The sequence below is a fragment of the Daucus carota genome, chromosome 3, assembly GCF_001625215.2.
Source record: "Daucus carota subsp. sativus chromosome 3, DH1 v3.0, whole genome shotgun sequence".
NCBI classification, from domain to species: Eukaryota; Viridiplantae; Streptophyta; class Magnoliopsida; order Apiales; family Apiaceae; genus Daucus; species Daucus carota.
Window position 1 is genome coordinate 51539857 of NC_030383.2, and position 23579 is coordinate 51563435.

The window sequence follows — 23579 nt, forward strand, 5'->3', positions numbered from 1 at the left end:
TCCTGTGTAAGGATTGTTTTTCTGTTTTTCTTTATGGCCTGAGTTCCCTGACATCTGGTTTCCAGAGCATCCCAGATTTGTTTAGCAGTTTTGCACCCAATCACCCTATTAGACATTGCATCATCAAGGGCACTGTGCAGAAGGTGTTTCACCTTAGAGTCTTTACCAATTGACAAGATGTCCTCAGGGGTATAATCTTTCTTTTCTTTTGGAACCATCTTCTGAGGTTCATCTGCAAGCCCAACAGAGAGCTTGGTGGGCATATGTGGTCCATCATAGATCCTGTCAAGGTATTCTGGATCAACAGTGTCTAGGAATATGATCATTCTTTCTTTCCAGACTGGATATTCAGATGCCTTAAGGATTGGAACTTTAAAAGATGAAGCTTGTGATTTTTCAGACATGATTGTGATTAAGATCTCACTGTAGTTATCTTAACAGAGCTGGCTCTGATACCACTTGTTAGGTCCTATGAACTCACTATATAAGTTAATATAGTGAACACAATCAATAAAGCAGAATGACAATATAAGAGATTGAAAGCAGTAAACTCTTATTCACAAAGCTTGAATGGTTACAAAAACTCTCTCAGTGATTTATATATTATCACTAAGAGCTGGTAGGGTTCTTAACAATGTACTCGATAACTCAACTCATCTAGAGTAACCCTAATCTGTGTTTATATAGACACAGTTACAAAATCAATCTCTGATTTGATATCCTATAAATCAGCTATGTATTCTATCAATCAAAGATTGCTACAGTTTTCTGTTTAGTTTCCATAATCATCAATTCACTCCTCCGCTTCTATCCTTCCTTGAAGTATATCCGCTTCTGAGCTCTTTCCACGTGTAAACTCTGACGAGTCTTGACTATGTAAACTCTGATCAGACTTTATCAAACTCTGGTCAGACTTTATTAAACTCTGATCAGCTTCCAACTTAAACTCTGATCACTCCTGTTCTAAAACAAACTTTAAGAACATTAGTAATCATCAATTATATCTAACATTAAATGATACAGTTTTTTTAAATTAATTTCATTCCCAAATTTTATTTAAATGTTTTGAAAATAAGATAATTTTTAAAACTAAAAATACTATTTTATAAATATAAAATTAGCAATCAGCAAGTGTATAAACATGGGTGTAAATTATATAATTTTTATAAAATCAAACTTTTAAAAACGAAACAAATATAACTGGTGATAGACTAATATGAAAAGAAAAAGGATATAAAGTCCCAGTAGCTAATGTTTTTGCAGGGGCCTAATGTTTCTCGGTTGTTACTGGTCAAATCTCTATCTTACAAGGCTAGATTGGTGAAAAAGAAGTCTACAGTCAACAAACATGTTTAACCGGTAACAAAATCCTACTCCCTCCGTACCAAAAAACATTTCCTGTTTTGACTTTTTGCACTGTTTATTGTAAGCAATTGACTACTAATTTATACATAATTTATAAGATAAAATATAGTCATGAGTGATCTTGTTTGATTCGTATTTATGAGTACTTTAATACAGTGAAATTTTTATATTTAATACTAATACGAAATTAAAAATATTAAAGATAAGAAATGTATGTTGGCAAACGCGCAAGTATTAAGAGACGGAGGGAGTAGTACTTACAGTTTGCAATTTTTAAGCACAATCATTCCACTGTCGATACAATAATTACATTACAGTAGAAGCAGTCTCATGCCAAAAATGATACATTGATGCCTATACTAACAGACCCTTTGCCACGCTTTCTATGAATAATTTACTATAACATCACAAAAGCCATACATACGAAACCCAAATTTCAACCGATACTGTAGAAAGAAACAAGGCATTTATTGATGATATTTCCTATGGCCACACTACATGTCCTCAGATTCCAAGATCAAATGAAGGTAGATCAAATGAAGGTTCTTCTCGCAAATCAGCATGATTATTGGGATCAAGATTCTTCATTTGATTCTGCATTGACAGGTTGGATTTGCTTCTAAGGTATTTAGTAGCTTGTTCCTCCAGTGCATCTAGATCAATACCATCATAGAACTGATCATCATCATCAAATTCAATTGTTACTGGACTATCTTTGTTCATCCAATGAGACCGGTCTTTGGCTTGGGCTTCAGACTGAAGCAAAAATTTACCATCAAGATTTTGCACAGGGAGAGGACCAACTTGGCAAGGACTCAACTTCCTTTTTCGACTTCCTGCAATGCTCTCGACTTCCTTTTGGGTATCACGACTTTTGTTAGACATGGACTCTGCATTCTTTTCACATTTCAACCGGGAGGATGCTGGATTCCGACCAGTAGATTCAAGATATGAACAAGCCTGGGGTATTTGGAGAGACTGATCTGTCCCTTCTGACCTGCCACTATAATTTATTTGGGTCCTATTAACTAGAGAATCTGGACTCCAGTCCATGAAACTAATTGGTGGCCTCCCCATTGGTGATTGACTCAGTAAAGAACGCCTGCAAATGCAGTAGCAATTCAGTCCCTGCCAATCTACTTGAAAAGAATAGATGCATGAAACCATGCTTGATAAAGTTTTCTTCTACCAATGTTCTTTCCTTCAAAGTGTAGCTAACCTTGACCTTAAAACTAATTTGTTTATTCATCACATCACATTCTTGTTCTAAGGCATTTCAGTTTAGCTTAATTCCAATCTGTTCCAAGTGCCAGCTTCAAGGACTTCCCAAGTCTAAGGTTTTAAGAGCCTACCCGATTCATCAGTGTACAGAATTTGAATTAAGCAGTAAATTAGAAGACAATTTATCTCATCGAAAGAATATATATATAAACATATATGTATGTATGTATGTATGTATGTATGTTTATATTCTTACTCCAATACAAACCAAATTAGCCTACTACAGAAATCCGGTTTGTACATCACTAATCACTATCTTATATAAAACATCTCTCAAATACAAATATATACATACATATATATAACAACGTATATGATCATCGTACTGCAACAATGGACTCATGCCACCATTACAAACACCTTTTATGGCTTGCCACCATTGCATACTATCACTAATAGTCACCGCTACTTGCCACTATAACTTATCACAACTAGAGACTACTTACCACTATCACACACCTCCACCGTCAACAACTACTATTGATCATCAATAATCGACCATCAATAGTTAACATAAGTAAATTTTATCAATTATGAAAAATAAATATTGATGATTTTGCTAGTATTGAGACAGTGATTAATGCAGTATAAACTCGTGAAACCTGTAGTTAGTTGTAAATAGTGATTGTAGAATTGGTTTGTATTTGATCATTGACCTATATATATATATATAAATGCAAAACTTTCGAAAAGCATGATTCCCAAAATAACTGAATATTCATGATCACAGAGCTGAAAAGCAAATTACACAATGTGTTGATTAGTAAAATATATAAGGTGTATGTGGAAAAATAAAAAACATAGATTTAAATTAGATGTGGCAATCTTCATTCATTTATTAAACATCAGTCCAATCACATATCAGCTGAGCGGGAATGAGGGTGATGCATCCTCCAGTACAAGGATAACCAAGAGTTTGTCATGGCAAGATGAAATTTACGAGTTCATAACTTTACTGAAGACATGATTACTGACAAAAGTGACAAGGCAAAGATCGATGGATTTATTTGGGATGATAAGGATAAACAATTAATATCAGTAGTGTGAACTAGTTTTATTACCTGAATTGAATTCATTTTTTTTCACTCATCTTTTTATCATATGTAATCATGAATTGATTTTAGCAACTATTGGATCATTACAAGTGCTGCCCATCTAAAATTTACACAATCAAAATACTCGAGAATAGCAGGAAAGCAGAAACAATATAAAATATAACAATGAAAGAGCACAGATTGCAGGGTAAAGCTGATTAAGAACCTGTAAATAGCCATCATATCTCTTCCACTATCTTCAGCTGAAGTACATCCTGGTGTTGGGTTACTCCTATCATCAATGAAACTATTGTTATATGAACCATTTTCCTGATCATCTTCATCTTCCGACACTGGAATTTCTCCAGATACCCTGGCATAATCAATCACAGAATCATAAAATCAGCATCTTTAACATGTCTAACTGCATTCTATTGCAATGTGTTTGATTCTATTGTAATGTGTCTGATGGAGTTTTTAATCATAATTTGCTTAGCTTCTAATCAACTTACTCTGCCTGATCTTCAATGAAGACTCTAACATCTTCTGTCATCTTCTTCTTACCTAAACATGAAGAGGAAGTTGAGGAACACTAAACCATAAACTTGTTCCATAGAACAATTGCAACTAATTGGAGCTCGAAACTACATAACTACAGCACATAGACATGAGTAAGCCAAGTCTGAGAAGGGAAAACACATACGCACGATGACAATGTTAACACCTAAAATTCACAAAAACGATAGTGTACCTCTACTATGCTTATGCACGTTGCTCCAGGCAGATGTTCCCACTTCAGCTGCATCAAAAGAAATGCATAATCACATTACAAGTATGCCAAATCGAGCAAAACACATGTGCAACAACAAGGTTAACACCTAAATTCACATTATGTAATATAAATAGTGCACCCCTACCTAATTCAGCTGCATCAGTTATACATTCATACTCATTAGTTTCCCTTGGACGCCTTTTTGGAAGATCTCCGTACTTGCGCAATCTTTTGAACTTCTGTTTATGATTAACATTTTCTATATTTGCTCCAAAAGAAGACTGCCACTCTTCACTACAACTATTGTGTAATGGATTTTCCGCTGGAGATTCAATTTCTTCCATAACTGGAATTACAGAACAATCAACAGCAGATACATTGTTCCTGTTAATTGCAGATGAATGAAACTCATCCTTAGCAAATGAAGGGAGTACTTCACCGGTGTTATTTTCCTCGATAACAATATTATTCCTTACAATAACAGAATGTTGTAATATCGATTCAGTGTGCAGTTCAGAAGTTGGATCACAATCTTGACTTAACATCTCTTCTTCTAATTTACCTCCTGAAGTTCCTACAATATTGAAAAATGTTCAGAAAGAGGTACAATAGATGCAAAACAATCAAACAAAATACGGAGATAGGTACAAACCAGTATCATTTGTAGGAGACTCTGGAACAACACCACTTTTAAGAAGGCTTGTTAGCCGAGGACTAAGCTCAGCATCTTCGTCTTCATTGGCTGAGTCATCACTTAATATCAATGCTGTTTTATTTTCCCCAACGGGTAGCGCCTTACTGATTTCTTTTATGACAAAATTTCTGCTGCAAATCAAGGTCTTGGAAGTTTTACAATCCGCATCTACCGACCTTCCTTGTTGGGTATCAGAGTGGAAAAACTCCACATCGACACTATTAATACCCTCCCGTACTGTTGGTGTAGCATTGAAGTAATTTTCTCGCCTAGCCTCTCTTCCGCACTCTGCAAGTGAATCCCCGGCCTGAGCTGCATCTTCCTTGTAACAGTTTTGTAAGCCAGCATTGCTTGCACTTGTACATTTAGAATGAACATCTTTCAAAGGATGTAGTGGAACAGAAAGAACAAGGACCTTGCCGAGAACATCAACGGAAACAAAATCTGACCCATACAAGTAGGAGTGGACAGAAGTTTTTGCCCCTTGAGAACAAGCAGAACATAGTTTCTCCTCTGTTTTGGAAGGGTTCAAAGTTGATACATGTGATTCTGGTAGTTCTCCTTGTGAGCTTTCTTTCCTTCGATCGTAGTAAGTATGCACTTCTGGAAATGCAATCCAAACACACATATGTGATTTAATTTGTAATAGACTGTCACAGCTTAAACATAATAAGAGAAAAGAAATATGTAAAAGTGAAGAAGAAAGGCTTAGATGTTTAAGATTATCATCAACGCAAAAGGTCAAGTCACATTACTCAGAACGCACAAAAAAATTGATATACAGAATACACGTAAGCATGCATGTGACCATAAAAGTAGTTAGAGGATTTATTTTGCATCAGAGCTGAGACATATAAGCCCAATATGACTATGATCAATAGTGTAGTGTCAAGATACCTTGACCTGTTTTGATAAGTTGACCCATGTACATACATAGCAAAATATAAGATATCTTAGAGCCCCAACGATCCACAATTCCACATATTAACATAAGAATACTCCCTGCATACCAGCACCCAAAAAAAAAATTCTCTTCTAGGACTTTGTGCTTCTGGCTCATAATTAGCTACCATTTAAGTATCAGAAGACCCTGGAATAAATATAATTTTGTTGGTGTCAGGAGTGGAGAAATTTTTATTTTGGTGTCTGATTAGTTTTTTTGGTTCTCAGGAGGAGCCCTCGTGTTCTATTGTTTCTATCTAATAAACTTATTCTTCATATAGAACAGAGTTGAGGTTATATAACAAACTGACCAACCAATAAATGTGAAACTTTTAGCTTTAAGTTTGATTCCGTCAACTTATCAGTATATAGTATTCATAGACATAGCACTAAACTCTACAAGTTGGGGTGATTAGGTTTGCTTTTATGCACACAGCTGACACCCCAAAATGAAAAGAATACAGTTACAAGGTGACATTTATTCTAGTTTTCAGACTCGCAATGGTATTCCTTTTGCTTCAAAAATCTTGCCTTCTTACAAAAGCAATAGGAAATGGAAAAGCCTAAGTATCCAAAATAAAATAGGCTGGTCCATACAAGAACCTTCTTATCAAACTATAAGAAGGTTAGTTCATCGAAGAACTCTGTTTAAAGATATAATAGTGCTTTTGTGAAGAAAAGATCTTTGCAGTGAAGCCCCAAGACACCTAAAGTAGACACTCTCTGTGTACCAGAAGTTCCATGAAACCATTGCTATAACAAAGATTATAATATATCGATAATAAAGAAATAGTAATGATAATTTGTAAAAGGGTTTGTCTAGTGTGTGCCCAGGGGCACATGTTAAGCACAAAATTTTATGTATTTGGCTCATTTTGATTGATGTGTTTTTTGTATATGCAGGGGGGTCCACCATTATTAAAGAATAGGATCCAATCAAAAGGAGTCAAACTTATAAGGTTTTGTGCTTAGCATGTGCCCATGGGCACACCATAGAAAAACCGTTTGTAAGAAAAACATTAATTTGTAAAAGTCTGAGATTTCTGATGCAGGTTTTTAAAGTATATATGGCGCTCGTACAGATAAAATTCTGAAAGCATGGCACCAAAAGAAGTAGCTATCCTTTCGTAAGCTAACAAGATATACATCGCAATACTATCTCACAATATAAAGTTTGAGATGTCAAGGATTAGTGTACCATTTATAATGCTATCATACCCTACAGCAGTTTCAATACTGACGCTCAGATCTGAATTGGCTTCAACCTGAACAAATAAAAAGCAGGTAAGAATAATACTTTGGAGAATAAGATTAAACTAGCATACAATCAACTAGAAAATTAAATAAAATTAGCATGCATTCACATATTTCAAGAGCAGACCTGATCCAAGCAGGCTCTGCTGTCCCTTGAATATGATAATCCTTGTAAACGTTGCATTGTATCAATCAACATTTCTGATCGGAATGAATGCATGACATTGTGCACTCTGGAGGGAAATGCCTGGAAGTGGGGAAATGCAATAAGGGAAGGTCTCCATAAGTTATCTTTAGGCTGAAAAAACTTTTTGAGCAGTTCCATCTCATTGTCGTTCAATTTAGATTCAGATATCGGCAATTGGACATTGTGGTCATCTAGCACCTTTTTACCACGAGGGATGAATTGTTTAATTGACATCTCAACATACTGAACTTCCGGTTTATAAATATGTGGTATCTGCAATAGAAACAGATTTGGATTTTCACAGGACAGTATCTACAAGATAGTAACAATCACTGAAAGAATAACCTATCTTATAGTTACCATTCTTGGACTAGTATAAAAATTAAAACTTGTTCTTCCGCCATTTCGCAGGTGCTTGTTCATGTTCTTGCAACCTTGTCGCTTTCGTAAGTAGCCATTATATTCTGGCCCTTCACAAGCCAAAACTAGTAAAATTTGTTAAGGACTTTCAGTTGAAAAGCCACTATAATGTCGAAAAGGATAATATCGCAGTATCAACAGCTCAGAATCCTTGCAGTACATGCTACACAAGCCATAATGATAAAATCCGGTAAATAGTCATAAGTTACCCCTAGGACTTTAAATTATTACAAAAGGATATCAACTCGACCTGCATGATTTCTTCCTGTCCTCCCCATGCGCTGGACCATTCTCAAAGGCGAGACATTAGCATCAAAACATAGGACCAGATCAACTTCCATAATATCAAGGCCTTCTTCCCCAATTGATGTTGCGACGATTACATTGTACCCACCAGCACGAAATTTCTGTAGGTAAAAACCAGTAAGGCCACTACAGAAATGGAAGAATTAACTATTCATAAATTTACCTGCAAAACCTCCTGTTGAATTTTTTGGGACTGGCCCTTCGATGATTTTCCTGCAAAAAGCTCAAGCTAAACATTATTTCAACAGGAAAATGCTAACCGATACCTATGTTGAAAATTATATACTCCAAAGCAAAGAGTCAAAAGAAGAGTTAGCGAATTAGACAGGTATCTTAAGACTGTTCATGTTGTGTTCATCCATACAGACAAAATAGTTGTGTAAACAAGAGGGAAACAAACAGACAATGATTATGCTTTGTATCCTTCAACTGAAGGAATATAGACCGAATCCATAATTCTTGTTTGAAAAGAAAAACATGCACTTCATGATTTAAATACCAAGGCTAAAGGTACTAGTCCACCAAGTTGTATACTATATATAGATCAGGCTCTAATTAAGTTACCTACTCACAAGTCAAGAAATATCTTCAGTACCTGATTAACTATGTCAACAGTTGACGAATTACAGGACATTGAGATCAGAGAGAATAAAGATGCAAAGAGAGTTCAATGCACCAAAAAAAACAAAAGAACAAACAACAAAGTTTTACTAACCTGAGCTCTGCCCAATAAATTGGGTAGCCTTAACTATATGCCCAATATTAGCCAGTGCATCCATTATGGTCCTGAAATTCATGTATTTTCCAGATAAAAAAATAACAAACTATAAGCAATAAGTTCCTATTTATGCCAGGATATGTACACAGTTCCAGCAAATTTAAAAACAATAAAATATTCAGAATAAATGTTATACCTGACACCTCCCCTGAAATTTGAGAAAATAATAACTCTTGAGTTTAGTGGATCACTTGTTTCTGCACCAGAGAGCAAATTTGGCAGTTAGATATAGATATATATATACACAAAAACATGTTTGAAATGTATGTTTAAATGAAGTTGTGGTATCATCAGGTCTTAACTAGCAAAAACCCAACATAGACAATCAATTGAGTACAATCTCTGGATAATCAATAATTTGTACTTATATATCATATGGTTAAGAGTAATCTGATGGAAATGAACGAGAATTTTGTATTTTTTTGTCCATGGCCATGGGATAACTTAAAGGATTAAATAGAAAAGAAAGCTAAAGTAAATAGGCTAATAATCCTATTAAACAAACATGGCGTAAGGGTTTCTCTGTTGTATTAAAGTGGGTTATTTGTGTTGTTAATATTTCACCCACAACTGAGAGCAAAAGTTGTGACAAGAAGTCATGGACTGGAGAGCACTAGGTTTAAGCAAAAACATGCAGGCAAAAAAAGTTGGCAATATGTGGAAAGGGCCATTTGCCTACACTAGCATGTGAATTAAGCTACTTTTTCAGACTTGTATCCAAAAATGAAAAAATCGTTGTTGCTACTATATTTCAGAGAGTGAACAAAAGGACATTGCTTGTAAATTATGTCTATATGAGATTTTACCAGTAGTTAATCTATTATAGAAAGATACATATATACATACATACATACATATATATATATATATATAGGGATAGGATCAAATAAAAACTTTTTTGAGCTACAAACTTACAAACTTTTTTTTTTGAATTTTTTTTATTCTCCCAACCTGTTAGTCCTTAGTTATATTAAGTATTTATGTTGAAAATTATTGAAAAAACATCACAATTTTAAAAATAACGCATAAATAAATTGTGCATTCAACACATTTGTAACCGGGGTTCAACATTGGGTGTAGAACATTAATTATCATTGTGTTGAATATATTCATAAAGATGTTTAAACTATACCTCTAGGGTTTGGGTAGGGTAGTAGGGTATAGAAACATAAATATTGGTTATATAATACGTTTAACTTAGTTCTTACATTGAAAAATTATTTCATGTACTTCTCCAACACAATTTTAATCGATGTTCAACAAAAAATATTAAGAAAATGTTGAACTCATGTTATATACGTGTTGAACAAAAAAATTTTGTAAGTTTGTACCAGAACCTTCCCATATATATATATATATATATATATATATATATATATATATATATACATACACTATAATGATGCTAAGCCCGGACAGATTGGAGTATTTTTCAAATTGGTTACCACCTTAGCATGCAGCCAGGAAACCAGTAACGAACTGTAGATATAAATGTAAAATAATCACTTGTCTCGTGGAACTACAAACATGACCAAGTGAAAGACTTTGATTTAAATAATAGAAGAAATATCTTTTTAAGTAATAATTAAATCTGTAACTCTTTTGGCAAGAACTACAACAAATTTAAGGGAAGTTCTCTTTAGCACCACTGTAAAACTGACTTCTCCCAGCGGCATCACTTTATTTGCTTCTATCAGTGGATTCAGTGATAAACTTATACATTTGGTTATCAATCTATAGTACCCTTTTGTCAAGCAAAACATTATGAAATTGATTTAAGACACTAAAACAAATTTCTATCTGAAATTTTTGTGAGAAGGCACATAAAATAGACCCTTGAATCCTGTAAAACGGACTTAAAATAAGTGAGATATTCATGGTCAAGCTTTGGTTAAAATGAGTTTAAAAAGTGTTTTACATGATTTACAATTTGTGTTAGAGTCCAAAATCAATTCTATAACGTTTTGCTTAACAAGAAGATACAATAGAAGGGAAACCAAATGTACCCCGACAACAGATGGGAGAAAATAAAGTGATGCTACAAGTGGGAAAAGTCAATTACACAATGGTACTAAAGAGAATGCTCTAAATTTTAACACTCGTGCAAACATTTTCCTCCATTGAGGCTCGGCCCCTCGTTAATAAAGGACTAGGGTAGGCGGGTAGCGATATTCGTTAGGCTGAGCCTTTATATAATATGTTGTTTTAGTAGGGTTAACAGAAAATTATCAATAAAGTATCATTATTAATATCTTATAGTTTGATGCTAATTTCTTTGCTATTTAATTATATATTTCATAAGGATTACAAAATTATAAATTACAATAAATAAATATGTGTGTGTGTTTGTGTATGTGTGTGTGTGCTTATAAAATTATTATAAACAATAGATATACTGGTTATAACCAAAAATTGTACGACTGAAAGTTCCTTTCAGCTTTAAATAAAGAATAATAAACATATAGCTATTTTTCATAACTATCATGTTGTTCCATTACGTAGTACATGCAAATTATCATATAATAAACATAACAAAAATTATAATTATCATAATGTATATGTGTGTGTATATTGCTCAAAATATATTTCATGATTACTATATACCATACATACTACATATTTATATGAGATAGGAGAGCAGGATATATCGTCTTATGTTGGATTTACTCTATCCAAACAAAAATTGTATAGAGAGTATTAAACACATTTTAACCAAGGGTTTCACACACAAACACATGTTCCTAGATTCACAAGAATTCAGCAACTCTTATTAAGACCAAGTAATCTGTTTCACGAAAAGAAGACTAAATATTGACATCTATTAGCACAGATGGTGACCATGGTCCTAGTTCGTATTAACACCCAACCAACTCACTTTCACCTTATTACTCTCTTTTCTTAACTGAGGAGCAAGAAATAACAGTAACATGGAGAATAAAGGAGAAAAAACAGGAAATCAGCAGTAAAAAAGCTATCTTGAGCTCTATATGCATGGAAAGAACAGAATCGAATGAGAATTTAATGAAATTTTAACTATTTTTTGGTTTGTATCAGTTTTCACTCGTCTCCTCCATTCTTCTCTACTAGTTCCACTTCTAATTTCTTTTACTTCATTAATTAAAGGCCTACCTCATATTCCTTCAAGCCAAACATGACAATAAGTTTAATCATTAATTACCAATATAGACCAATAAACATAGGCAAAACTAAGATCAGCAATTATATAAAAACCATGGAGAAGCTATAACTTAATAAACATACTGAAATGATCCATCAGTATGTCCAACATTTTTGACAGTTTAGGACTAGTTGCACCGCTACACACGCTCTGCTGCATCAAAATTTTAAATTTTTGAAAATCTTCATTTTTATTTAAACGATTAAGAGAGTTCCTGCAAAAATTAATCACAAATACTATTAGAGTAAATAGTAAATGATTAACATATATGCAAATTCTCATTGGTCCAAGGCAAGAGAGAATCATGAATATAGAGCACAAATACTATACACAGAATTCACTTTAAAGAAAAATGTCTTTTATGCACATGGACATCTTGCCAGTATGGCATGTCGTAGGAAAACTAAAAATTTCTTATTTTTATCAGAGAAAATTTTAAAATGCAAGTATGAATTAGGCAAATGATAGAGGTGTCCAAAAAGGAAATTCAGGGTACAACCGGGATTCTATGTGTAAACAAGCTAATATGCAACCTAAAACGAGTATCTATACTAGAGAGATTCCAGTTTAGACTTTATAAGCTTGCCTCTCCTCTTGAAGATAGATTATCAAAAGTTACTTGCACTGTAACTGATCTAGGAAACAGCATATTGATCCTTGCATCCTAAAGCAGGGTATTCATACAGATATTCTGAATTAGATTACTGACTAAGCCCTAGCCAAGGTTAATTGTGTTCTAAACCTTCGACATGCAGTATACAGTGAACTGTACCGCTACTGTCCTCTTTTAAGCTACACATATATTTTCATGTGTCCATAAATAAGGGAAAAAAATAATGAAAACTATAAGCTTAATATAAGGTTTAGGTAGATGTAGTTCTCATGCTTCGTATGCATTTTGCATGTGCTAAATCTGTTGCATCCACAAATATACGATTTTCATAATTAAATATCATTCTATGTTATCTTTGTCGTAGTGAAGTTATTCAGAGCATGTTAGCATGTCGACAAACTGATTCATATTGCCAGTCTGAATCAAGCATACTTTTTTTCTTTCAAATTATCCTCAACCATCTCCAATGCTGGCCCAACTCCATAGTTTGTAAGTAACTTCCGAATATAGATGAGTTTGAGGAGAAGGCCAAGTTCTCCAAATATCTCTCCATGTCTTGTCTGAGGCACATTTCCAGGCGGGGCTTCATGCAATCTAGCCATTGAAGCTAACAAATCGCACGGGCTCAACTGTTGATCATGGAACACAAGTTTTTGAAGAAATTATCACATATCAACACAGATAAACAAGCAAAAGTTAAAAAATTAAATAAAAGGAAAGGAAATTAGCATAATAAGGACACACTGAAGTTCTGGCCAAATAATTACACTCACAAAACCAACATATTTAGTTTTTGCTGAACTTACATTTTAGCATAATAAGGACACGCTGGAGTTCTGACCAAATAATTACATGCACAAAACCTACATATTTAGTTTGCTAAAATTACATTTTCTCCTATGGCAAACAAATAACGGATTGACTTTTTCTTTTGCCTCACCCAGCTTTTTAATTGAAATCTTCCTTATGCCATTCATGGCAAAAGAAACACAAACCTAGACCGCCTCCCTACTAACTACTCACCACTAACTTTTTATACATATACTGACCCTCAAATTTGAGTCATATATTTGTTAGAACATGTCATTGCAGCTAGCTGATACTGCAGTCTTCCTGTGGGATGACCTATAAAATTGGATGGAGAATATGGTGTAATATACTGTTGTAGGTAAACTTATACCATTCACATAGAGGAATGCATTTCCACTTGGTTTGGGTCTTAGGTATAAATGTGTGTTCCTTAACTTTTTACCTTGCACGTTACATTCACATGGTATACACTTGTTTCCTTCAAAATAACAGATAAACAAGTTGCTTGAATCGGCAAAAACAAACTCAGTTTTGGCAATACCAAAAGCACGGGATAAAAGATTAATAACTACAATAGTAGGAACTAATGAAGGGTCGTATCTATGCACGCTGAATATAAAAATAAAAGAAAACGCTAGGGACAAGGAACGAACTGTCTGGAAGTCTCTATAGGGAAGCACTTTCAACGAACAAAGCTTCTTGCAAATACGACGAATTACTTCTGAGAGAAGACTGTCAACATCAACAACATCTTGACCCATAGCAACCTAGCATCATAGAGTTGGTGATCAAATACATCAAAATGACACTGTGAGTGCTCCATGTCATTTATATCAGAACGAAAAGTACCTTTATCAATTCTATCTTTTTCTCATGCACATATGGGAGCACATCATGGTCACTTTCATCTCGGTACTCTAGCGTAGATATTTGTAAATTGTCAATAACTTTCTGGACTGCCGGCTGTTTAGCTAAAGAAAAGCTTTTATAAGGATCCAAATAATAATATCCAAAATTTAATCTATGTAAGGTCGTATTTGCTGAAATGAGACTTACCTCCTGGTGTAGCAGACAGAGCTAATATTCGGAGCTGCACATTATCAGCTAGCAACTAAAATATAAAGCAAAACACAAGTCACAAAATATAGGAACTATTACAGAAAAATCTTAGAGTAAAGGAAGCCTCCTTTGTGTTTAGTAGCAGTGTGCTGTGGTTGCCCTAAGACAGCTACATTCTATGCAAAGAATACAGAAGTCCTGACAAGGGTAGTCTGATAATTACATCATTATGTCGCACATATACATATCAGTTACTCAGATAAATGAGAACCTCTCTGATTAGAAACCACATAACAATTGGAAATACAGTGTGAGTCAGTCAACATATAGTATACTTTCTTGTGAAAGTATTTGGAACACAAAATTTACGTGGCTATTTGGCAGATGCTTTTTCTGCTGGCATCAGACTTATAAGTCAGAATCAGTTTACCCGTACCGTTTGTGTAAAGAAGTCATGAGCCAACTTCTAACTCTTAAGCCAGAATCTGAGAAGTTAAAATCTTAACTTCTTTTAGTGACTTATCTTATTTCGAAATAAGACTTGACAAATATGTATAAGATCACATTAGAAGATAATTTATAATACTGTATGTTAGATATAATTGATGATTACTAATGTTCTTAAAGTTTGTTTTAGAACAGGAATCATCAGAGTTTAATCTGGAAGCTGATCAGAGTTTGATAAAGTCTGACAGAGTTTGATAAAGTCTGACAGAGTTTGATAAAGTCTGACCAGAGTTTACATAGTCAAGACTCGTCAGAGTTTACACGTGGAAAGAGCTCAGAAGCGGATATACTTCAAGGAAGGATAGAAGAGGAGGAGTGATTTACTGGCTATGGAAACTAAACAGAAAACTGGAGCAATCTTTGATTGATAGATTTATTAGCTGATTTATAGGATATCAAATCAGAGATTGATTTTGTAACTGTGTCTATATAAACACAGATTAGGGTTACTCTATATGAGTTGAGTTATCGAGTACATTGTTAAGAACCCTAGCAGCTCTTAGTGATACATTATAAATCACTGAGAGAGTTTTTGTAACCATTAAAGCTTTGTGAATATAAGAGTTTATTACTTTCAATCTCTTATATTGTCTTACTGTGTTACAGATTGTGATCACTATATCAGATTATATAGTGAGTTTATAGGACCTAACAAGTGGTATCAGAGCCAGGTCTGTTAAGATTACTACAGTGAGATCTTAAACACAATCATGTCTGAAAAATCACAAGCTTCATCCTTTAGAGTTCCAATCCTTAAAGCATCTGAATATCCAGTCTGGAAAGAAAGAATGATTATATTCCTAGACTCTGTTGATCCAGAATACCTTGACAGGATTTTTGATGGACCACATATGCCTACCAAGCTCTCTGTTGGGATTGCAGATGAACCTCAAAAGATGGTTCCAAAAGAAAAGAAAGATTATACTCCAGAGGACATCTCATCTATCAGTAAAGATGCAAAAGTGAAGCATCTGTTGCATAGTGCCCTTGATAATGCAATGTCTAATAGGGTGATTGGGTGCAAAACTGCTAAACAAATTTGGGATGCTCTGGAAACCAGATGTCAAGGAACTCAGGCCATTAAGAAAAACAGAAAAACAATCCTTACACAGGAGTATGAGCACTTTGACTCAAAATCTGGTGAGTCTCTGACAGATCTGTATGACAGATTTGTCAAACTGTTAAATGACTTATCTCTGGTGGACAAGGAATATGATCTTGAAGACTCAAACCTCAAATTTCTTCTAGCTCTTCCTGAAGAAGAACAAGATTTATGATCTCAGAGCTGCAATTTATCAAACTGGAATTTCAGATCCAGAGCTGAGAGAGATCAAGAGACAAATGATTACGGTGCTTGAAGAAGCTGAAAGATTGATTTTGTAACTGTGTCTATATAAACACAGATTAGGGTTACTCTATATGAGTTGAGTTATCGAGTACATTGTTAAGAACCCTAGCAGCTCTTAGTGATACATTATAAATCACTGAGAGAGTTTTTGTAACCATTAAAGCTTTGTGAATATAAGAGTTTATTACTTTCAATCTCTTATATTGTCTTACTGTGTTACAGATTGTGATCACTATATCAGATTATATAGTGAGTTTATAGGACCTAACACTGTATTATTAGAATAGGGTCAAGTTGTTATATCTATAATTCGTAAATATTATAAAATTTTCCAAACACATAAATTAAAAGTTATTTTTCACTTATAAGTAACTTCTCACTTAGCAATAAGTACTTCTTTTAAGCTGAGACAAATGGCTACATGTCACTCTAATACATTCATACATATTTCAATATATTCGATATCACTGTCAAACAATGTAATATTTAAATTTAGAAATATCATAAAGAATTACAATATCACAATATAATAAAAATTGATGTAAATATGTTAATATGTGAAATATCCCTTTCTAAACCTCTTCTCAAGTATACATACATATACCAGATAAAAAAAACTGTAAGGTCGAAAGGAGATAGGGACATGTTGGAGCTCTGAATTATCTATCAAAAAAAATAAAAAAATTATGTCCTGAGATTCTCAGCTACAATGAATTTAAAACTCACTTCACCGGCTTTCCATCTATGCTCTCCAAAAGCATTGTTCATATTCATTAAAGCGATAAGTTCTCACGCTAAAAAAGGAAATGCTTGTGCGGTGGAGCCGGGGGTTGGGGGGAAGGGGAGGTTGGTAACACACGTAGATGGGGTTGACCGGAAAGATAATAAACGCATACCTTGCGAACTACTACACAATATGAATAGTTCCCGGTGGCGCGGTGAGCCTCATCAATCACCAAGCAAACTATGCGTTCCACCAAACATGTACCTGCATAACAACACTTCATTAATCAAACCGAGATAGCATTATTAAGGCTAATGGATTTAGTATAATTAAAAACTTACAACCATCATAAAACAGATACTAAAGACATAACTTAATAATAAAACTATAGAAATCACGAATCCCTCCAAGAATTGAAGGGAAACTATAATAACTCGGGTATCATTCCAAGGGTCTGACACTTGGATCTACACCCGTATCCGACACCCATACCCGAGTCCGGGTAACTTGGCTGCAAATAGCTTACAAAAGTTCTTCATAAACCACAAAGTCATGGAATGATAATGCATAAACTAGTAGCTTCCCCTGCGGCCTATTAGCTCTTGCCTCTTAGCTATATATGGAATACAATGCCTAGATTAGAATATGTATTCACAGGTCCTGTTAGCAGCCACTCTTGTTCCTATTACTAAACAAAAAGAGCTGGTAGCAACTTCCACTACACTTCATCAGAAATGGCAACTTATTACGTATAGTACCACCAACTTCTTCCAGTTGAAAGCTTTGAAGGCATTACTTAACCCTAGACCCTAGGCCCTTACTAAATGGTAACAAAAAGTTACCAAAAGTAGCTGAACCATTTAAATAATACCAAGTACATATATCGACCTAACAACACAAATGAATACTGTGTGGTTGGCCATTAGATGATGGCATTACTAAACTCAAGAGATTAAACTAAACAAGAAACATATCTCATTGAGATTAAGAATGAGTTTTGTCACAAATTTTTACTCTTTTCATTATAAGAAAATATAAACCAACTTGCACGCAGGTCTTGGATGGTCCAAAATCTAGACTTCAATAGACAAATAGGTTAACTTCAATACCAAGTGTCAGACTAACTCCTTGAAGCTAGCTTCCGAAAAAGGTAATGCAAAGTAGCATGTGCAGCTACAACTATCAGTCTATCCTGGTAAAGAAGACCGGCAGGCTACTTAAGATATAGGAGATGAAAAAAGAATCTTAAAGGTGGAGATTTACATCTGCGTAAGCTTGAACCATCATGTTGTCAAAGCAAAGAAGCTAATTGTGTGTCCTGATAATGGTGAACACAACTAACTACTTTACGCTTATAAAAACTTTTTTGCCAGTAAATTTTAAAGGCCCCAGTTCCCTCTCCCTCCCTCCACCCTCCCTCCCTCGCGCTCTGTCTCTCAAACTTTCATAATTTGTATAGATAATTGTATAAGGAAAATGTATCTATAGCTGATCCGGTGGTTGTACCGAGAAATCCAGAAAATAGTGGACCAGATGATACAACAGAGGCCCTGACAGGCTTTGTGCAAATATAGATATAGCCATATAGGTATACAATAAACTTCCAATAGGGATTTTTTTTTTTGACATTTTAGAAAATGCAAGTTTAATTTGTAAAATTGATGAATGACCTTAACTAAATAAGATTACTCGTGCCGCATCAAAGTGACGGGCCATATTTTGTAAAACTTTCTTAAGCACAAAGCAAGTTTAAGCCCTTGTTTTGTGCTTTTCTAATAAATCCAGGAAGCACCGCTTATGAGTAGGTAGAGCTAAGTGCTTCTACTGCACTTTTGAGAAGAAAGGTCACATGACTGACGTATATTTTCATGTTGTCAAAGAGAAGTAACAAAAACTGAAACATGGATGCTCCAAGAGATATTGAGATTATTCTAGAAGAAGATAATTTATAAAGAATGAAAGCAAACTGTGTACCATCGACTACAGACGACTTAAATTTGTTTGTCACAGACAATGTCATAACTTCAGCATTGTGAAGCATAGAGCATCTAGTCATTGTATATGTTGACTTTTATTTACAGTGCTACTCCATGATGAAGCTCGCGCTTCACATTGCGCTAAAGCAACAGGAAACCCCTGAGTTTCATTGTGGTTCTCGCAATTAAGAACTATGGATTGATCTAGAACTACATTCTTATGGTGACAGCCATAAACCCATACATGGGGGTGGCAATTTCGGATGTCAAATTTTGATTCTGTGTTAGTAAACGTGCCAATTTCGTGTCATTAAAACTTACTAAAAAACACATACACTATTCACACCGTTAACAAGGAAATAGCATGTATATAAGTACTGGAAACAACTAGTTAAGAGAATAAGTTTTAAAAGACTCATTGATCTATAAGTCACATTTAGGAAAGGTCAATAACATATATTTGTAAAAAAACCTAAAACTAAGCTTATACGAATACGGCCAGCCAAGATTACATTAAACATGTAAGATCAAGTCCAATGCAATGCTATAGTTGGTGTTATTGCTATATTATAGCATCAAATGCTATAAAACTCAACTCCAAAGGGGTGCTATATTTGAATGCATCTATGCAAAGATGCATCCTTGATTTTAAATTTGAAATCAAGGATGGATCCATCCTCCATTGCCACATCATCAACAACTATGAATGGATATTAAAAGTTACACAATTATTATATTGTACATCAACAAATATCAAAAGTAAATTAGATTTAGTAAAAGTTAAAAAAAAAAAAAAAAAAAAGCTAAATTTGAAACTAGTTATGAAACTAGCATTGGAGTGCAACTTTTATTTTAACATCAATAAACACTTTTCGATGCTTTATTATAGCAATAGCATAGATATTTCATATTTAGCATCCATCACTGGACTTGCTCTAATACCTAACTAGCATGACAAATAAAGTTTTAAGATCCACTCTTTAGAATAAAGAAGTATATGAAAAGATCATTTTAAGCAATTCACCAGATTCAATGTCTCTCTCCAGCACTTGGGGGGTGACAAAGAAAACTCTTTTAGTTTCCCAGAAGGAGACTCGTTTAATGGGACTTATCTCACCAGTCAAATCAATCGTCCATTCCTGCAATCAGGTTAAAAGTGGATCGTTCAATATATATATATGTAAAGAAACAACTTCAACAAGACATCAAAAATACTCAAATATGCGGCTTACTTGTGGTATTCCCACAATATTGTGACAAGCTTCTATTTGCTGTGTAACAAGTGGCTTAGAAGGAGCCGTAAACACGATCTTACCTGTCATAGAGTCACCAAACAAGAAGATCTATAACTTCTAAAACAAATGGCAACAAAATACAAGAAATTTTTTACTTTTATGCTACAGTTTCTTATAATCATTTAAATTGAAGGTGGGAGTCAAAGTTTCCGACTGCCACACTCATTTCAAGGTAGATTAACATTGAAATAAATTTTGCAAATATATTCATAGAGTAGATGATTATATCTAGTTCTATGTTCAAAAAAACATAGGATATGTAAATAATTTGTAAAATAGCATTAGACATTGGAAAGGGAAAAATAGGAAACAATTTATCAAATGTTTCAATATTTATCTACAAAACAATACTTTACACTCAGTATTCAGATGGCTTATGAACTAATATCATTCAGAAAGTTTTTGTTTAGATTTCGAAAGTGGCCCCAACAAATCTAGGATGCATTACTAATGGTTAGAAGTAAATATGTGATAGTTTCTTGTAAAGGATGGTTCATACAAGATAGCATTGCAGCTAGCACTTGAAGGTTGGGATTTTCATTTCGAAATTACTGGGAACTTAAAGGTGAAAACTTTGAGGGGGCATACAAACGGTCAAACACTCAAAAGACGCGACCCAGATATATGGGAACTCAATTATGTATGTAACAGCAATACTAATCAAATATAATAACAATCAAATGCATGCAGGACATGCAATATGACAACTTATATAGCAGAAAATGTTATTGAATATCATATGAGTTCTATACAATCAATTAAAAGTATAGTAATGCATTACTAAATTGGCGGAAAGTTTATTTATGCTTGCTCGAAGAACACAGCACTATGCTGACCAAAAAATAATTAAAATTTTATTTGATTGCAATGCATATGTGATATTTAAATGAGCAAATGAAACTTCTCACGAGCTACATTGGAACTATATATCTATACAAATATGTTAAGGGGCATTTGGTTCATTGTTAATAAGCCCGGTTACCAGAAATCAGAACCTTTACCCCATTGGTGTTTGGTTCAGTAATTTAGTTGCTTGAAATGGGAAACACATTCCATTGATGGGTAAATCATTCCCCAACTACACCTTGGCATTTCATATCATTCCTATTCCCATTAACCCCCAACCCCATACCCTTCATTCCCATTTCCAATTCTCTTCCGACCAACGATCAAAAGCCCTAAGTCATAATAATGAAGTACCTTCTGGAAACCAACGGAAGTAATTGTACATAACCACAGCAGCAATAAGAGTTTTTCCAAGTCCTGTTGGCAATGTGACCAAAGTATTCGAGAATAAAGCCGTCTTGGTTATAGCAAACTGATAATCGCGAAGTGGAATATTCACTGTGGAAAAAATATGGGTATCCTTGTTAGGAAAACTATTGGCAAAAAATCATATACCAAATCTACTGCTGCACAAAAGGATTACTGGCATAAAAGGGCAAATACTTGCAAGTTGCAAAGATATAACCTAATTTCAGTAACATCTGTAGGGTACGATAAAACATAATTTTAATAGCTTCCGTCCGAATTCACCAAGACTCGTAAAGAAGCATTAGAAGTAAACTTATGCAAAAGCGATTTGCTCAGTAGAAGAAAATGTACTGTTAAATAAAGAATTCTTTAATAATTCTGCCTGGTCAAAGACGTATCTCTTGCACTTTGTGAGTATGACAAGGACTAGTAAAACAATTGTGTCGTAACTACATTTTACAAAATGCACTCAAAAATCTTCACACACGCTCTACTTTTAAAGGCATGCGTACGTGTACATCTTAAACACATAGCAAAACATCCTAACAGTAACTTAAATATCCCGAGATTCTGAACTAAACAAGCATATGCAAATATGTAAACAATGAGAATGGAAAGAGAAAAAATAGACCTGGGTAAATCCATGTTTGAGCAGCTTCGGGATCGATCTTAATGCCAGAATTATCATCCCTTTGTTGGACAAAGGCTGAATTAGGCAAGGGTTTGGGGTTTCGATTCCCGATAAACTTATCAAGAGTGGACTGTTTAGTGTTAACAGGGGGTGGTTTATGAATAGGATTGCTGTTAGAAACAGGATTAACAGTGGTGTGACAAGCCGTATCAATTGCTTCAACAGCTGCTTCCCAGTCAAAATCCTGAAACGCAAATGAATATGATGATTAGAAATGAATGAGATGATGATACTAGTAGATGTGGTTATAAAAAACACTTACATCGTCGTCATCGTCGATGATTTGGATGGTAGAAGACGAGGCCATGGTGATGCCAGAGTGAATATTTATTATTTGAAACCCTAATTTCAATTCAATTTTTGAAATGTGTTTATTTGTGTGATTGAAAAGGGGGAAGGGAGGGAGGAGAGGCGCCAAACTTCAAATTCTGCCTTCTTCTCTACTTAATTAATCCGACCGCTTTTTAATTTCCGAAAATAATTTCTCATTTACATGATAATATTTAATTGTATTTTTTATTTTAGAAATAAATTATTTATCTTCAGAATAATATATAGGCGAACTACAATAAATGAAAGTAATATGATCCCATGAAAAAGATCGATTACTTTATCACCAAAAACAAAAGGATTTTCAAGTATATCCATGCCAAACAAGAAAGATAATTTTATAAAATGTTATATATGATCTTTTTTCATATAAATCTATTAATTCTGAAATTAAGAATTTTTCGTATATTATTTTTGGATCACCGTCCGAATTAAAAAACAACCAAAAAATTGGTTTTAGTTACAACAAGAAAAAACAAAATTTATCTGAAAATCAATTTCTAGTCACATAACTTCATAATAACATGTTTCTGGATAATGATTGATTTAAAAACATAAGTTGTTACATTTACATATGTGATGATCACCTGGCTAATTAACTTGTTTAGTTTCAGAAAATGTATATCAGGGTTTATCTGAAAATCAGAGTTTACGGCCTGCAAACGATATCAGAGTTTATGCTGATCAAAGGATAAAGGTGCCTGATTTCTAGGAACGGATCTGGACTATTCAAGGAGGATATACTTCAAGGAGATTGGACA

The 23579-nt window shown here is 34.1% G+C and overlaps 1 protein-coding gene across 4 annotated transcripts; it reads right to left on the reverse strand.

The window, feature by feature from the left end:
- Positions 1-1217: 1217 nt before the first annotated feature.
- LOC108210739 (DEAD-box ATP-dependent RNA helicase FANCM) lies at positions 1218-22896 on the reverse strand. Of its 4 annotated transcripts, none has more exons than XR_010290004.1 (25): positions 22751-22896; positions 22429-22672; positions 21744-21887; positions 20481-20563; positions 20273-20387; positions 17445-17536; positions 14691-14745; positions 14484-14605; positions 14288-14401; positions 13257-13453; positions 12295-12425; positions 9170-9230; positions 8971-9041; positions 8419-8468; positions 8191-8356; positions 7890-8017; positions 7470-7802; positions 7287-7353; positions 5105-5749; positions 4598-5017; positions 4432-4479; positions 4193-4244; positions 3907-4053; positions 1623-2467; positions 1218-1377 (listed from the first exon to the last, which is right to left on the reverse strand). XR_010290004.1 is itself a non-coding variant. In XM_017382129.2 (24 exons), exons 1-24 carry the CDS (start codon positions 22793-22795, stop codon positions 1870-1872), a joined length of 4137 nt encoding a protein of 1378 aa, XP_017237618.1. In that variant the 5' UTR covers positions 22796-22896; the 3' UTR covers positions 1616-1869. The 4 variants fall into 4 exon arrangements, 2 of the variants coding, with proteins under 2 accessions (XP_017237618.1, XP_063945384.1); XR_010290003.1 differs by having other exon boundaries at positions 4598-5026; XM_017382129.2 differs by lacking the exon at positions 1218-1377 and having other exon boundaries at positions 1616-2467; positions 4598-5026.
- Positions 22897-23579: the final 683 nt, after the last annotated feature.